This window comes from Haemorhous mexicanus, chromosome 25 (assembly GCF_027477595.1).
Source record: "Haemorhous mexicanus isolate bHaeMex1 chromosome 25, bHaeMex1.pri, whole genome shotgun sequence".
NCBI classification, from domain to species: Eukaryota; Metazoa; Chordata; class Aves; order Passeriformes; family Fringillidae; genus Haemorhous; species Haemorhous mexicanus.
In genome coordinates, this window is record NC_082365.1 from 4,314,693 (window position 1) to 4,332,934 (window position 18,242).

At 45.5% G+C, this 18,242-nt stretch overlaps 1 protein-coding gene and 1 long non-coding RNA gene across 3 annotated transcripts in view; one reads left to right on the top strand and one right to left on the bottom strand.

Annotated features, from left to right (window-relative positions):
- Positions 1-681: 681 nt before the first annotated feature.
- Positions 682-18,242, top strand: part of LOC132338411 (uncharacterized) — a 57,444-nt gene continuing 39,883 nt past the window's right edge. For both annotated transcript variants that reach the window (XR_009489444.1, XR_009489443.1), the window contains exons 1-2: positions 682-769; positions 14,153-14,316. This is a non-coding gene — a long non-coding RNA (uncharacterized LOC132338411). The remainder of the gene's footprint in view (positions 770-14,152; positions 14,317-18,242) is intronic.
- NGF (nerve growth factor) overlaps positions 1,791-18,242 on the bottom strand; it is a 28,076-nt gene continuing 11,624 nt past the window's right edge. The window contains exons 2-3 of the mRNA XM_059867873.1: positions 6,344-6,471; positions 1,791-2,647 (exon numbers count right to left, since the gene is read on the bottom strand). Of these exons, the coding sequence (XP_059723856.1) occupies positions 1,920-2,636 (717 nt within the window). The 5' untranslated portion in view covers positions 2,637-2,647; positions 6,344-6,471 and the 3' untranslated portion in view covers positions 1,791-1,919. The remainder of the gene's footprint in view (positions 2,648-6,343; positions 6,472-18,242) is intronic.

Here is an 18,242-nt window from a genome sequence, read left to right on the forward strand (position 1 = left end):
CATCTGTCCTAAAAGGCATCACTTTCAGGGCTTTTGAAGAAATGCCAGGTCTTACACATGTTTGGAATTACCAAAGGCATTCAGAAGACACTTTCAATTGCAGTTCTCTTATGTCAGCAGTAAATTAATCTCATTCTCCATAAACCTAGGAGTCCTGAATGAGCAGCAGCTCCATTCTTCTCTAGTCCCCTTGTGTCAGTTCCAGAAAACAGTTCTACAGCAGTTTGTTACCTTGGCTTTAAGGCCACTGAGGAGCAGAGGTGGAAGCCTGCTCCAATTCCAAGCCTTCCTCTGCCTCAGAGCACTGTGTGTCACTGATGTCCCTCCATCCCTCCTGTGATGGTGACAGGGTTCTGCTGCTGTATCAGGGCACCTGAGACCTCTGTGATTGCCTTGTTTCCCCCTGCTCCAGAACAAGTTGTTATTTGGAGGATCAGGGCAGCCAGGAGTCTGCCTCCTCCTCAGCCTTTCAGATATGTGATTATTCACGAAAATATTGCAAATATGTTGCTCTGGGGAGAGCCATGCTTTCTCACTGGGACATTGCTGCCCCACACCATAAAAACTTATTGAAGGGAAGTGAAAACTGGCAGAGCAGAGATGGTCAGGGGTGGTGGCTGTGCCCTCCACGTCACACAGACTGGCACTGTCCCACCAGGAAGCACCTCTTGCTTGGCCTGGGTTAATTCCACTGGCACTGTTTTACCCCAGCACGTTTTCTCTGGAGATTTTGCTGCCCTGCTGTGCTGCCTACGTGGAGGAAGCAAAGGTCAGCTCTGCCTTTTGCATTAAAGCCAGAACCATGCAGGAGGGAGCCGAGGGTGGCTGTGCCCTCTAGGATTTGGAAGGGACCATGCTGAAAAACCTTGATGGTATTTGTTTTGAAACAGTTTCTGCAATGGAGAACAGCTGGTCTTCCAAGGGAAACAAGGAGAGGATCTGCAGCTTTTGGAGAGGGCAGTGAAACGCCCAGCACAGGCCTGGGGCTCTGCTGGGTGTTTCTGGAGGTCGATGTCCCCGACATGCAGAAATCTTGAGCATGGGGTTATTTTGGGTCCTTGCTAAAACACAGGCTCAGTGATTTTTTTATTATTTATTTTTGGATTTTAGTCTGTCATGCATGAAAAGAATTGCTCTTATGGCAGGTCCCATTACCAGAATGCTGGCTTGAGAAAGTAATCAAATTTGGATTATAAGGCACTTGAATTTTTAAATTTATATAAGTATATTGACATTTGAAATCCCATCATTCTGATATAGTTCTGAAGTAATGAGCTGTAAAATACCATTTTAACACAAAAATACATACTTTGAGATTCTATTCTTGTGTAAACAAATGTTCCATAATAATTCAGAATGGATTATTTTTGCAGTGAAAGTAACAGTGGGCAATTTTAAAATATGCACAAAAGTTCTTACTTATAAAGAACTTATAAGTTCTTACTTATAAATTCATCTGGCAACAATGAAGAATTAGAGGACTTCACTAAGATGATTAATTATATATGATAAATACCTTTATGGATAATTAGTAACACTGGAAGAAAGCTTTGAAAGTTCTGTTTTGGTCTCTTGGTATTTGGAAAAAAAAATTTCAATTGAAAATAAGCATACAATAAACTGGCAGGGAAATTTTCTTGTAGAAGAGAGCAATATGTGTGAAAACTGTGTGGAAAATGTTTTCTTTTTGCTGAAAACTCGTTCAACAGCCCAGAGTTGTAGAGGTGAATGAGACTAAAACAAGCACTCATTTTAAAGAGCTCTGCCAGTAAATAACTTACAAAACACCAAAGGTTTCCAAAAGAGTTTAATAAATAATGAGGTTCTTTCTGTACTGTATAAACTATAAATATACCATGCAGTCCTTTATAACTTAAAATAATTTACAGGCTGAGGTAGGGGGGTCGGAGGGCGCGGGCTCAGGGCCTGGCCGCCTTCCTGCTGAGCACGCAGACGCAGGCGGTGTCGATGCGGATGAACCTCCAGGCCGCCTGCTTGCCCTCCATGGTCAGGGCCTTGACGAAGGTGTGGGTGGTGGTGCAGTACGAGTTCCAGTGCTTGGCGTCGATGCCGCGGCACCCGCCCGACACCGGCTTGGGGTCCCTGCACTTGGTCTCGAAAAAGTACTGCTTAAAGACGTTGTTGTTGATGTTGACCTCGCCCAGCACCGTCACCTCCTTGCCCTTGATGTCGGTGGCCGTGGTTTTGTCCCCGACCCACATGCTGACGCTGTCGCACACCGAGAACTCCCCGCGGTGCAGCACGGGGTGCGTGCTCCTCCTGCTCCTGGCAGTCCTGTTGAGAGCCCCCGCGCCGCTGAGAAATCCCAAATCCCGGCCCTGCCCGGCCAGCGGCGGGGGCTCCGTGCTGAACAGCACCCGGGGAGAGCGGAAACGCCGCTTCCGAAAGATTTTGGGGTCCACGGTGATGTTTAGAGCTTCTCTCCTGCCGAGGCTCCACGTGGTGCGGCCGTGGGATGTCTGCGGAGCCTCCTGGGCAGTGCGGTGTCGGTCGCTCCGGGTGCTGAGCAGGGAATGTTCTGCAGGAAACTCCAGTGGGGCATTGTCCTCTGACTTGGGAGCTGCCTGTGTGCCGATCAAAAAAGCTACAGTCAGAGTGTAGAACAGCATGGGCATTACGTTATGACCTAGAACGAGACAGAAAGGCACTGTTACTGCAGAGTGTAGAACAGCATGGGCATTACATTCTGACCTAGAACAAGAGAGAAGGGCACTGTTACTGCAGTCAGAGTGTAGAACAGCATGGGCATTACATTCTGACCTAGAACAAGAGAGAAGGGCACTGTTACTGCAGTCAGAGTGTAGAACAGCACATGGGCATTACATTCTGACCTAGAACAAGAGAGAAGGGCACTGTTACTGCAGTCAGAGTGTAGAACAGCACATGGGCATTACATTCTGACCTAGAATGAGAGAGAAGGGCACTGTTACTGCAGAGTGTAGAACAGCATGGGCATTACATTATGACCTAGAACAAGAGAGAAGGGCACTGTTACTGCAGAGTGTAGAACAGCATGGGCATTATATTCTGACCTAGAACAAGAGAGAAGGGCACTGTTACTGCAGTCAGAGTGTAGAACAGCATGGGCATTACATTCTGAACTAGAATGAGACAGAAAGGCACTGTTACTGCAGTCAGAGTGTAGAACAGCATGGGCATTACATTCTGACCTAGAACAAGAGAGAAGGGCACTGTTACTGCAGTCAGAGTGTAGAACAGCATGGGCATTACATTCTGAACTAGAATGAGACAGAAAGGCACTGTTACTGCAGTCAGAGTGTAGAACAGCATGGGCATTACATTCTGACCTAGAACGAGACAGAAAGTCACTGTTACTGCAGTCAGAGTGTAGAACAGCACATGGGCATTACATTCTGACCTAGAATGAGAGAGAAGGGCACTGTTACTGTGAGGCAGGAGGGCACAAACTGCTGCTGCTCTGGCCATACATTTATCAGATACCCGGGATCATACGGATTTCATCAGGTGCTCATGTGAGTGCCAGATGTTGTTCTTCCGGAAGAGCTCATTCAGACAGCATCAGTGTTCTTAATAAAGCGAGAACATTAGAAAATAATAGCTAGATTATTATTAATTCCTCTGGTATTTGTCGTTAGAGCACTGTTTATGAAGCACTTGTTTGGTGTTATTAATGTGGAGACCATATGGTGACAGCATGTTCCCAGGAGTCAGATCTCTAGTGAGTTTTGCAGCAACCTTTTTGGCCAGGGCCAGCCTCTTGGCTGCACAGGAGTGAAAGCAGAAGCAGTCCCTTGGCTAGAACAGCTGTCCATTCCCTAAATTTGTCTGCAGAAGTGTCCTTGTGGCTACGGTGGGGGCCATCAAGCCAGTACCTTGTGCCATTATCACACCCTCAGCAGCCACACTCACCTGCCACGTGGCCAGGCCCTGCTGCAGGCTGGCTCAGCAGCCTCCAGCAGCTGCCAGCTCTCCCAGCTGCCCTTTCAGGGCACACCACATCACTGAGTTAGGGCAGATAAAGCCCAGGCTCCTTCCTCAAAGAGCTCAGGTATCTGTGTCACAAGGGCAGATGGGATTTTTCCACATTCAAGGGCAAATGTGGGAGCAGTGTGGATACCAAACTACCTCTGCACAGCTACAGCCATTGTGGTTAAAGTACTGGGAATTCTGGACAGGGAAACACCTGTTTATTTTCAGAATGCCATGAGCAAGAACTCCCCAAAAGTCCCTGCAGAGCAGATGCAGTGCCAGTGCTGGTCCTCCTTCAATCCAGAGGACAGGCACATCTGTTTGGGTGTGGAGAAATGCAAGCCAAATGTCTAAACCTTTGTTAAGACCCATTTCATGCAGGAAGAGCAGCAGCAATACCTCGTTGGGCAACTACCATGTGCTGACTAATTCAGCCACATGTTGGGAATGAGAGACATTCAAAAATGCTCTGGAATTGCAGTGAAGGGCAGACATTGTATTTCCTCTGTAAAGACTTAATAAGCAGAGACAGGGTATAAACAGAAAAGCCCAAGTGAGGCTCCTCCCCGTCTCTTTGCCTTGTTTTCCTGACATGTCTCAGCTGGCCCCGAGCTCTGCCGTGGCTGGCCAGCAGGCAGGGAGCCCCAAAGCCACTGGACAAACAGGGTTTTGTACCAGAGGAATCAGGCTCTGCAGTTCCACTGTGATTTCCCAGAATTTCTCTATGTTTTTGCTGGGTGTGGGTCAATTATGGTTGCAGTTCCCCCCTCTGTGGAGCTTTGTCAGATTAGAATCCCAAGCAGCACTAAAGGACTCGAGCAGGGTGCTCTGCCAGAGCATAATCCTGTGGAAAATGCAGAACAACTCTTAAGTTGTCCCACAGGATCTGGTGTGTCTTATCTCAGACAGGAGCTGAAATGACATAAACAGCAGGGTTTGTGCAGGGCTGAGCAAACATTCAGGGAACCAGCAGGAGACACCAAGTGAAGGCAGTGATTGAGGAGGGAGGAGGAGCAGAGCCCTGGAGGGGAGGAAGGAGGAGGAAGGCCAAAAGCTGTGTGAGCACTTGTCTGTGCAACTGTTGGGCTGGAGGCATTGGGGACAAAATGATGACGAGGAGAGTCAAATGTTTGTCACAGAGCAAACCCTCCCTGTTCCAAAGGCACTTTAATTTGTTTAAAGCAAGGCTGAGGGTTGCTGCTTTCCCACGTGCTGCTCGTGCTGGAGCACTCGTCATCCTCTGTATAAGGAAACAGAGCTGGGTGTAGCTCAGAGCCTGGCTGTGCACCCTCCAGAGAGTAACCCCTTGTTCCACAACCAAACTAAAGTCAGATGGTTCATTACATCTCTCAAGAGTCAGCTTTCCCAACAGAAATGTTAATGGAAAAGGTTTGCAGAATAAAATCCAGGCACAATTTAGCCATGCCAATAGCAGCATCAGTGTATTGTGTTTATGCATAAAGCCCTTTTTTATTATTTCCTTCTATAGGAAAGAGATGCTGCAATGTCAGCAAAGAGCTGGCTCTAGTTTTGTGCTATACAAGATTTGCTGCTCTAAAATGAAGCTACATTTACCTCCCTTCTCTGGGTTTCTTGTGTTGCCTGTGCTGAGATTTTTGATTTAAGGCCATTAGCACAAAAGCAGAAAGACCTTGCCTGCTTGCCTTTTTTCTTTAATTGCCTTGTATTTCCTCTCCTTCTGCTAATTCATTATGTGGAGTGTGGCCCAAACACAGACAGAATGTATTTGGGATGCATGGTAACTTTTCTGGAAATTCAAAATGGAATATTTTTTATCAGTGAGCTAGTGAATAATAGAAAGTGACACATTAAAAAAGTGAACTCAACTTGATGACAACACAGGTGAGAAAAATTAACATTGAAGAGTAGGTGTGCCTTGGGCTGTGAGGGTTGTGGACTCTTGCTGACACACAGAGTATTTTACAGGCTGTTTTGGGGAGTTTGGGGTGTCCCTGCCCATGGCAGGGGTTGGAACAGAATGAGCATTAAGGTCCCTTCCAACCCAAACCATTTTGGGATTCTATGATTCTCTCTCCAGACCTTGTCTCATGATTGGTTATTAGAGCCTCTGATGGTGCTTTCTGGAGATGCTCCCAGTGGATGCCTCGTGCAGCCAGCTGGACTTGCAGGGGATGTGCAGCTGCCAGTTCCAGTGCTGGGGGTCCATGGGTGTGTGATGGGAACCCTGGGCACAAGGGTTATCACAGGCATTGTGATGCCAAAATTGCACCACCTGTGCTAACCCCTCTTCTGTGCTGGGCCAGTGCCATGAGCCCTTCCTCTGGAGCAGCTGCAGGGTGACCCTGGCCACAGGGGACTCCAGGCTGCTGTGGCAGCGAGTGTGGCTTACCTGTGAGTGGACTGCACGAAGAACTGCTCCCCCAGCAAGGTCCTTACTTCATCCAGAGCTGAGCCGGGCTGGGCTGCACCTTGCCATGGGGCCCTGCTGCTCCTGCCAGCTGTGTGTGCCGTGGGTCACTAGGGCAGAAGGGTTTGTGTCACTGACCAGCCAGCACATCAGTGTTCTCAGTGCCATCCCCCGTGGCAGAGGGGGCACAGGGACAAACCCCCCTGGCTTTCTGAGCTGTGCCTTTTCCCTGTCACAGCATCAAGCTTGTCCAAAGCAGTTCCAGACTTTGCAGAGCAGCACTTTTGTAAGACAAGGCTGCCTTTACTCAGCACCTTTACTAGGCTGTGGTTGTTGATCCTCTGCTTCCCACTTCTCTCAGACACCTCCCAGGCTCAGCACACCTAGGAGTGGGCAGCAATAGCTGATGGCTTGCACAGCAGCCAGGCACAAACCAGGGCTCCCAACATCTACTCTGGGAAGCAAATCTGGTTACAATTAAATTCAGGAGGAGAATCACAGATTGCCATTTATTGGCAGACAATTATCTGATCGTGGCTGATATTTGAGAAGAATTGAAGATGCAAAACTCACAGGCACATCAAAGCAAATAGGTGTTTGTTGTGTTGCTGCTGTAAGGGCAGCAATGACTCCAGTCTTAATCACTACATTGGGAATGGTCATACAGACCCCAGCTAAAGGAAAACCATTATTTTCTTCACCAGTTAAATCCAGCACACTGACACCTTCTCAGCAAAACACATTTTCTGATTGTAAATTCATGCCACTGAAAGGGATAGAAATAGTATTTTATTAACCTTATTATTCAGTAGCTTATCTGCTCCATTTCATAAGAGAAGTAGGGGTTGGATAAGGTAAATAGGGGTTGGATAAGGTACTCCTGCACTGCAAAAATCCTGCTGCATCAGGCTGAAGTGCATTTGCTAAGGAGAACAAGCTGCTAATGCAAAAGTATGAACTGGACTGACTTTCCACCTGCACAGTCTGTCAGTGGGAGCACTGGCTGCCAGCAAAGGCAGCCACTGGGTTTGGCTCTTACAACACCCAGGTACAAGTTCCTTGATGTTTTAACCTCCAGCTGAAACCTTCCCAGCCTGTTTCCATCAGAGCAGGGCACAGGAGTCACCCTGTTACGTGCACAGTGGTTTGGCCACCCTGCCTCGCTCTGGGGCTGTGGCTCAGGCTGCCCCTGGGTGGGTGTTGCAGGGTTTGGGAGCTGAGCTGGTTCCACTCATATCAGTGTGTCAGAAAGGTCACACAGAGTTCCAGAATCCAGAGCTTCATGCTACAGATGGAGTGTGCTGTGTTTTTGCAGGAATGTACTAGTGAAGTAATAACCCTTTCAGTGAACTCTGGAGAGTTGAGTACCAGTAATGATAGAGCTATAATGTGCTGGCCACTGCCAAAAATAATCCAACAACTTTTCCAACTGTTCTGCCACCCTAAGAAAACACTGTTTCAGTTCCAACTGGCTGGTTTTTAACCACAAAAGCATTTATTTTCAGCAGGACTTTTTTTTAAAAGTTCTTTTACTGTCTTTTTCCCGGATTCCTGGCTGTGTTGGAATCCAGTAAATGATGCAGTGTTATTCAGCATCCATAGACTGTTCCTCTGTTCTACCACTCCCAGACATTCATAAAATATCCTACTGAAGTGAGTCTTTCTTCAGGATTTACCTGTATACAGGATGGCAGACCTGGTGGGTAAAAAAAAATCTCACTTCAAGCTTATTTCTTAGTCTCAGCACATGCAGAGTAGAATTAAAGAGCCCCAGACCTGTTTGGGTACAGGGTGCCCAGAGCAGCTGGGGCTGCCCCTGCACCCCTGGAAGTGTTCCAGGCCAGGCTGGATGGGGCTTGGAGCAGCCTGGGACAGTGGAAGGTGACCCTGCCCATGGCAGGGATGAAACTGGGTGAGCTTTAAGGTCCCTTCCAGCCCAAACCATTCCAGGATTCCATAATTCTGGAGAATGGGGAAATGGATCACACCAAAAAGCAAATGGTTCTGTGTCTTGAAAAGCTCTTTGCTTGCAGGACCTGTAAGTGCAACAAGTGCCAAACAAAATATGTTTAGGGAATTCCCCTTTTGTTAAAGTTACCCATAGAATCCAAGGCAAAATGGACAAACAGGGAATGTTGCCTGGAAAGTTATTAGGAATGAGAATTTAATAAATTTACTAAATTAATTGCTTCCAATGAGAACAGCACTCAGTACAGCCTTCTCACTGCACTTGACCAGATGCCATTAAAGCAGCTCCTACACTGAGAAAAGATAAATTAATGCTTATTTGTCTCAGTCAAACACAGCAAGTAAATTATTTTCTAAATAAAAATAAACATAGTCAATAAACAGAAGCATAGAATGTTGTAATCTAAGGCATTATACAATTTGGAATGTTGTTTTCTGTCATTCTTGAAGTTGTTGGCATATTTTAGGGATGTGCAAAAAATAAACAGAGCTGCTTGGCTGTCAGTGCAGCAAGTGGGATCGTGGAGGTCACCAAAATAAGCAACAAGCAGTGAATTAGTTTTGTCTCATTGCTTCTGGTGGTGAGAGAGAAATGAGGGAGGCAGCTGCTGCTGAAGTTGCTGGTAAAGAGAAGGTGCCTCTGGCACATCTCTCATGGAAACATTTTCACCAGTGTATAAGTTATATGAATTAAAATTTAGCAGTAGCAACTCCGGGAAAAGATTTCTGAGCCTTGGGAAGCCTTGAAGGGAATCCTGAAGCCATTATGACTAAGAGCAGTGTCAGAGGCACAGCTTTGCCTTGATCTTAGCTGATGAGCAAGAAAATGGGAATCTCTAATGGACCCAACATTTCATTCCTCCATTATATCTGCAGTGACTCAGCCTGTAAATAAGAGGTTTATGAGTGCTGGAGAGCCAGCTGGAAGCTACCTGTGTCTCATACACTTCCTTTTTTTTTTTTTTTTTTTTTTGCTTTTTTCCAAATGCCTCCAGCACTGAAATATTCCTTTGAGGATTTCTAGGGAGAGCAGTAGACTGAGAAAAATCCTGCCCTGCAGCAGGGAGCATCATTGTGTCACTGTGATCCTCCTTGTCATCAGGATGTGCACCCAGCATCTGCCTCCAGAGCTCTGACTCAGCCTGGGCCCAGGCAAAGATAATAACAGGGATGGTTCAGAGCCCATGAGCCTCTGGGAGTTTGGGGTGCTTAAGGGGGAATTGCTCCATGAGTCTCAACCCATCCCTGGAGGTGCTCAAGGCCAGGCTGGACAGGCTTGGAGCAGCCTGGGATAGTGGAATATTCCTGCCCGTGGCAGGGCTGCAGTCAGATGATCCTTGAGCTCCCTTCCAACCCAAACCATGCTGTGATTCTGTAGGGTGGGGATGCACCAAATCCAACACTTCCTAGTGTTTATTCTGTATTTATTGGGATATAAGTAGTGGAAATGGCTTATTTGCAAGGGCCTAATTTCATCCCTTCTTTCATCCTGAACCAGTCCATCAGTATTTCACCTGCTGGTGTCTCTGTAGAGAAGTCCAAAGAGAGGAAAAGAAGTGTCTTTCCCATCACCTTCATTGACACCCCATTCCCTCAGAGCATTTGGTGCTGAGTGAGGCCATCTGCTGGGAGAGATCCAGCCTGGAGCCACAGCTGGAGGCTTCTGACAGGAGGTGACAGGTCTGGTGACATGGGACAGGCACAGCTCACCTTTAGAAGCCACACTTTAAAAGTCCTGAGTGGTAAAACAAAATCCAAACTTCTAAGAATATAATCATTTGGTTTGCTTCTCAAATTTGTTTTTCAGTGTTTGGCATCATGATACTCTGGCCTGTAGAACTTGCTCATGGGAATTCAGAGGCATCAACAGTCATGTAAAATGTGATTCCTTTGGGAAAAACTCCCTGATCTTAGGTCAGGGTGGCCATACCAGCAAAGGCTTGTGACAGGATGCAGCCCTTGCTGTGACAGATTGGCTGTTAGTGAGTGTTGAACATGCACTGAGCCACCCTGACAGAGCAGAAAGCTTTATCCTGCTGCAGATAACAAAACCAAACTGACAGTTATTAAATAAAAGATAAAGAAATTGTCTCTGCCAAGATAAAAATCTCTATAAGTAAAGTGAAGGGAAGCACATCACTTACAAAAGTAGTGACAAATCTGAAAATAAACATAGTCAATAAACTATATATGACAGAAAGCAGCTTTGGGAGGAGCATGTGAATCTGAGCCTCCTGAAGTCAGTGACCTCAATGGCATTAAGCTGGTAAATTAAGTGAGCCAGAAATAAAAATCCTGGCTAGGAGTAAGTTATAGGAGCATACCAGGGTTGTATATCATCCCTATATTATTATCCAGAAAGCAAATCCTAAAATCAATGATTGGCATGTGATGATTGCTTTGGAACTTTCCATATCGCCCTGGAGCAGGGTATATCTATTTTATAGGACTCCAGGGTTTCATATATCCTAATTCATAGGCACCAAGGAGTGACTAAAGATCTCAGGCACTAACTGACAGGAAAACTACTGCAGGATAAATGGGACAAATCCATCCATATAAAGTTGGATGCCTCCATCCTGCCCAGCTGCAGCCAGGATGGGATTGCTGCTCCCTACAATCCCTGTCCAAACACAGCAGGACTCATTCCCTACTGCTGCTTAAAACACTGAGTCCAGAGACCTTCCTGGGGCTGGAGCATGGCTTGCCCTTCTCCCCTCTACACCTTTCCCAAATGGATTTAAATTTGGGAATAGTTGGCTTGCTATATTTGGCCCCAGAGTTTCCAATACAAAATTACCAGGAATGAAAGAACTGGAATTTCAGACTTCACAACACTACCAAAATCAAACTGGAATTCAGCTGGGAACAGAAAGTATGAGGGCAGTCAGACTGTGATGTTACATCCCCTCTTACAGCCAAGAGTAGTTAAGGCAGAAAAATACAATATCTTTAGGGCCAGTAAACCTTTCCAACTAGTGATCTTATTCCAGCTATTCAGAAGGGAATATAAATCCTGATTCTTTTCCAAACCCTGATTAATAAGAACCAGCTGAATCCCAGCAGCAGTGCTGGCATTTCATTTTTATTCAGGCCCATAATTTTCATTTATATTCTCCTTTTTCACTTTTCTACAACTGCATTAACAAACTTGAACACAGCAATTGCACGTGTGGTAGTGGAAGGCATCAATGTAGTGCCTCCAGAAATGAGGTAGAAAACAAAAATGAGCTGGGATGTCATGATCACATTCCCAAAGGTAGACTCCATCATCTTCAGTGTCTCTCTGGATCATGAATTTGGAAAAGAACATTATGTAAGGACAAGGAGCAGCCATAAATCATGGCCGTGACTTTTCAGACTTTCCCATCCTATTAATTATTTACATCCAAAAGGAATTTTATCTTCTACAAATCTTCCAGTGTGTTTATAACTATTTTCAATGACTCAATGATATTTTAATGGGGCAGGAATTCTGAGAAGTTCCAAAGGGAAGCTGAAGGGTGTCTGTGCTTGGCAAGTCAGAGTTCAGAAGGATGCAGCAAAGGATAGAGTTGAGAGAACTTTAAAATCTCTGTTCTGCTGAACTGAGGGCCTGGCTGCACCTGATAAAAAGTTCTGTAGCTGCAGCAATTCAAACTGATGTGCTGGATTTTTTTTTTTTCCATTAAAAAAACCCTTAAGGATATAGACAAAAATCTACAAAATTAAATCTTATGATATGGAGGTGCTCTTGTGTTCACTGAGAGTGCTGAGATAGGGAAGAACAGTTGATACTGGAATGGAATATTGCTTTGCTTGTGTAGGATTTTTCCATCCAGAAATGTCGAGTGCTTTTACAAACACTTAATAAAATGATCCTCCCCACTCGCTCATGGTCAGTAGAATTTACTTCTGTAGCATGTGAAGAACCCAAAGAATAACACAGGATTCCTGCCAAGCAGTAGCAATGTTCCTCTTCTCCACTGCCCACCTCCTTTTGTTGTTTTTTTTAATTTCTAGGATATTCTTTCCCATTTTTAAATCTATTTTACATTCATGAGACCTACAGAATTCAATTGCCTTCTTTAGGGATTGAATTCCCTCTCTTATGATTTACTTTACATTACAATAGAAAAATCATGACAAAACCCCTTAAAATTACACCTTTAGAAATTGAATTCCTTTTTTTTATTGCAGCTGGAAATGGTATTGACCCCAGAGTAGTCACAGCCATTCTGTGCCCTTCTTATTATAACTCACAAGGCACAGGCATAATACTTTGAACTATGGAAAAATGTTAATATTTTTCCTTAAACCAGCATATCTCAAGGTGAATTGGGTGTACAAAAACCCTCAGTCACTGGGCTGTTGCTCATTAGCTGTTTGATTTCTGTATTCTTTGACATATCCTGTACATTTGAGAAGTATATTTCCATATTTCCTGGACAACTGAACATAAGCTTTGTGTCCTGCTGTACATGAGGTGACCCTCAAGGTTTGGGCAGATATTTGTCTGTCTGCTCAGTTCAAAGCCTGAGGTTTTTCTGCAGATTGTAAAGATGTGGTAATGCTCAAACCCTTGTACTCCACCTGCCTTTTCCATTTGAAATTGAGTTCAAAACAATTTTTTTAGAATTCCTAAGCACTCCACTGCAGAGGTGTGAAATACAGTGGGTTTTCAACTGAGCAGATGTAAATAAATAGTGATATAGTAATATATTATAACATTAAGAAATATATGAAGTAACAGTCTTGGTCTCAAATCTAAACTAAGCAAATACTTTAATTGGGTGCAAGAAAAACTTTCAGCTTTGAAGGTTTTTTGCTGCTTGCTGGCGGCTTAAAAATTTAGTTACTAAAGAGGTGGAAAAAAGGGTTTTCTTTCCCTGCACAGCAGGAAACTCTTAGATGTGGTGTAGTTTTGAAATGAGAGGGTAAAAACCTCCTAAGAAACAGGGTAGAGATTTCCACAAAAAATCTGGAAGCATCACCAAATAAAACAAAGGCAACCACAGAAACACTGAGTTATCAGATTGCAGTGTCATCTTGTAATGTTCTCTGCTAGCACACGTAGTTCTTGCAGGAGAAATAGGAGTCTCCTGTCATCTAGGGTCGTTTACCAAGAAAAACATGAGGTTTTACAATTGCTGAGACCTTTCAGACATTCCTCCTAATGCTGTGGCTCATCTGAGCCCCATCAGAAGAAGGAAACGAGCAAAGGGGGTTTCACCTTGCAGCTCCTGCCCTCCAGACAACAGTGCTGCTTCATTTTCCATGAGGAGACAGGGCTGCTTTGTAAACTGTGCTGCTGCTGGAATTTTTACCCCTGGGCTTTCATACTTTGTATGTCTGTACTCAGCACTTGCTGAGGATTAAAGCCTGCTCTCTGTGGCAGTGTGTTGACACCCTGCAAAAAGCTCCATACCTACATTTTCCCCCTGTATGTTTTTCTGAGCTCAGCCTGGGAGATCATCTTGATTACTTGGCAGCAGAGTAAACCACTGCAAAGCACAAGTGTTCAGGATGTTTGGGAAACTGATCCTATTTCTTCACATGCTTTTATTTGCCTTATTGTCCTTATTTGTTCATTGTATTTTAGTGTCTGCATGCCTCAAGTGGTAGAAAAACAAGAGTGGTTTTGCCAGTGTTTGTAATCTATGTGAGTACCAGCTCCTTCCCTCTTTACCAAACCCTTTTCTGCACCTTTCCTTATGGAGTAGATGGATTAAAAAGCAGCAGAAGAGTGAGACAGCCATCCCTAAAAATCTATTCTCTGGCTCTCTCACTCCTGCCCCTGGTCATGCCTATGTGTTGACATCCTCTGTTTTGTTTCCTCTCCAGCTCCAAGTGCTGCTCCACGTGCTCTCTGACTCTTTATCTGCAAGGCTCCTGCCTTCTCCTGTCACACATTGAGTCCAGCTGCCTCAGAGCTGCTGCCCCACACAGTTTTGTCTGCAGCACACCTGGGAGCTCTTCAGCATCGTGGCTTTCATCTGCTGTGGGAGGTATTTACTCCTTGCTGTGTGATTGTTTTAACTCATTGCTGCATTCACTCACAATGCCAGACAACTCCTGGCAGCTCTAAAGAGGGGTGGTAACGAAATGAGATGGATTCTGTGCATTAGCACCAAAATATATATTCAGAGAAACTAATGCAAGCAGTGTTTCCTTGCACTGAGCTAGCACAGAGACTGATTTAGGTGTTTCTTCATTCCTATGCTCTGAGACTCTCAGCTCTCCTTCAGCTGCCACCCCACCACCAAACCTGAGGCCAGAGAAGCCCAGCCCAAACTTCAGCACTCTCAGCATCCTGAGTGTGTCAGGCAGCTGCTGCACAACAAATCTGCTCATGCTCCCAGAGAGCAGACACAGCTTGAACTGGGGCCATATTTCAGCTGGACCTTGTGGGCTGCTGGGCACAGACCCAGCCAGCAGTGGGGAGTAGGAGTTTTCCATCCTTGTGTTATGTCAGAGTCTGAGGGGAGGCAGCTGCTGTGGATGTTTTAGGATAGGAGGTTTTTATTCCCTGCTCAGCCATTTAAGGTGAAATGAAATTTAAGGTGACATTTCAGTGTGGGAAGGGGTTTGTTTGTCTGGATCTTGAACCTCTGGAGCCTGACAGCTCTGGAATATCCTCACCTCACACAAAGCTTGAAGGGTGTAACACACAGAGAAGTGAATGATGCAGCATGCAGGACGTCCTCCCTTGCTGGGAGCCTGCAGCTGTGTCTGGAATAAATGTCTCTGAACATTTATCAGCTCTCCTGGCCACACAGACCCTCTGTGCAAAAGGACAGCTCAACAGAAGAGTGTCTGTAAGGGAGAGATCAGATCCTGTCCTGTGCTGTGGGAATCCTTCTTACACAGAACAGAGAGCAAAGAAGTTTAAATGAAGTTCAGCAACCTTTGCTTAAGAACAGGAAACAGGGAGTTGGACTGACCTGGCAGTCTCAGCAGCTCTTATAAATCTGTGTTTGGCAACTCACTTGTGTGAGGAGGATTTGAAGGGTCTTTACATTTTCTGGCATCATCTGGTGGTTGAAAGCATTTTTGCTTCAGTACAAATGATAATGGGAAAGATGCCTCTTTTTCCTTTAAACCCTTGAGTGCCCTTGAGTGTTTCTGTCACATTTTCTAGAACTCTCTTTGGCCCTGCTCTGAGTCTGAACAGCTCTGAGTCCCTGAATTGCAACACATCACTGATAGCACTGGACATCTTTGAACTCCTCATCCTTCATCTTTCTGTGGGGCTCACTGACTTCCCTGTCATGTGGACTTGGAAATTAGGGAATTCCTATAAAAGTAAGCCAGGATTAGAAGATTACTGTTCCTGTGTCTACCACCATATTATTTTCCTTGCTACCTTTTGTTATATTAGATATGAACCATTTTTTCCCATTTCCAGTGAGAACAGTCAGTGGAGTGAATGTGGGAGCTCTTGGACTGGGAGGATTAAACTGCTGTAATGAGTTTCCTCAACCTACATTCACCAAAACAGCCTTGCAGGAGCTGATCAAACAAAACTGTCTCTAAGTGCTGTGTCACAACCTTAGAGAAAATAGGGGGAAGGAGTGAGGGCAGGAGGGGCTTCTGAAGTCTGTGGAGTGGCACCTTCATATAGCAAGGAGAAGCTACAGAACTAAAAACTTTGTAAATAAAATGTCAAGGCTGCACTTGGTAAGTGAAATATAACTTGAAGTCCATAGGATCATTAAGGCTGGGAAAAACCTTTCAGATCATTAACACAGCACTGTCATGTCCACCACTAAACCATGTCTCCAAGCACCACATCTGCATGTTTTTTGAACATTTCCAGGTATTCCACTCTGGTCACCAGTGGAATGCCTTCAGTGAAGAAATTTTCACCAATATCCAATCTTCCCCTGGCCCAGCCTGAGGCTGTTCCCTCTCCTCCTGTCCCTGTTCCCTGGCAGCAGAGCCTGACCCCCCCAGCTGTCCCCTCCTGCCAGGACTTGTGCAGAGCCAGAAATTCCCCCTGAGCTCCTTTGCTCCAGGCTGAGCCCCCACAGCTCTCTACAGCCCCTTCCCCAGCTCCATTCCCTTCCCTGGACAAGCTCCACTCAGATCATGCTTCTTCCAGTTTAATAAGGGAAAAGTGCTGCAGAAAAATGCACAGGTGCTCCTGACAGGACGAGATGTTGGGAGCCTTTGGTTGGCAGGGACACCTTCCACCATCCCAGGCTGCTCCAAGCCCCATCCAGCCTGGCCTTGGGCACTGCCAGGGATCCAGGGGCAGCCCCAGCTGCTCTGGGCACCCTGTGCCAGGCCCTGCCCACCCTCCCAGGGAACAATTCCTACCCAATATCCCATCTATCCCTGCCCTCTGGCAGTGGGAAGTCATTCCCTGTGTCCAGGCTGTCCAAAGCCTCTCCCAGAGCCCCTTTAGGCACTGGAAGGAGCTCTCAGGTCTCCCTGGAACCTTCTCTTCTCCAGGCTGAGCACTCCCAGCTCTCCCAGCCTTTCCTTGGAGGAGATGATGTTGATCCCAGTACAAAATGGAGCTTGTTATTCAAACCAGTGTGGATAAAAAGTCATGGCCTGCATGGAAGAGAGCTATCTTTGTGCAAGCTTTGATGTTAAAAAATAGTAACTTGAACTCTCAGATGTACTGATTACCCTGCTAAAAGAAGACGTGGAATCTCTTCTCAGAATTACAGCATTTTAATTAGAAGAATGTGAGCAAAGCCTTAATCTTGTTAGTAGGGATAGATATGGCTGAGGCAGGAACAAAATCCACAGCAGCACAGTCCAAACACAAAAAGCTGTCTTGGATGTTGGTAACAGCACCAGAACTGCTCCCTGCCACTGCTTTTCCTGCAAGACTAAGCTTGACACTGACTAAGTTGGAAGAAATTGCTCTTCTGCCTTGTAGCACTGAGCTACATCACACACAGCTGTGTGAAAGAAAATAGCTGAAATGTGGGAAAGGTACTTCAGATTTACAAACCAAATCCACAGGCACTTGATTATTCTCTTTAAAGTTCCTTTGAGCCCTGCTAAATTCTTGTGACATTCAAGGATCAATAAGAATCTCATCTGTAGCTGATTCTGACAGATGTTAATCTTTGCCTTGGCTTTGCAGTCTGCCTGAAATAGTACTTGTTCCTTCATGTCAGGCCTCTGGCAATGCTTCCAGAGCCAGGATTACAGTCTCCAGTCAATCCCATTTGTACTGTCATTAACTTTCTAAACTGTTCCCCATAGCTGGCAACCTTTCCATGCTTGGAGATGTGAGTGGGAAGCTGGGAGAGTGATGGGTTTTGCCTGTCTGGAATCATTGTGCCTTTAATTGAGATTTGTTTCATTTTGTCATTAAGTCCATTTACATTGTAGGCATTTCACGACCATGATTACACACTGTGACTGTACCCTGGCTGTGTTTTGTGCCATTTACCTATTAAAGAAAGAGAAAAAGGCTCTGTGTTTACTGAAGATTTTTTACAAGTAGCCTTTGTCTTTTTTCTTCCATTAACTTATTTAATAAATTAATCTAATTTTTGGATTGGGAAAAATTGCTCATCTGCAGATCCTGTGCTGTGTTTCTAAAAAAGTTATTAGATTTATTTGGCAAAATACAGGTGAGAATTCAGTACCTGCTTGTCTGGAAGGAATTGTCAGAACCCAAAACCATGGGAATTATGCTTGATTCCAAATTAGGGACAAATCTCAATCAGAGGGCAACAGGAATGGGAGCATTTCTCCTGCAAACAAGGACTTTATGGTGAACAGAAATGCCTGGGTGCAGCATTGCTGTGTGTGTCCCTCAGTCCCAGAGGTGTGGGAGAGCTTGGAGCAGCCTGGTCCAGTGAAAAGTGTCCCTGCCCATGGCAGGGGTGGAATGAGATGAGCTTGAAGGTCCCTTCCACTCAGACCAGTGTGGGATCTGTAATTCCATGATTCTCTGACAGGT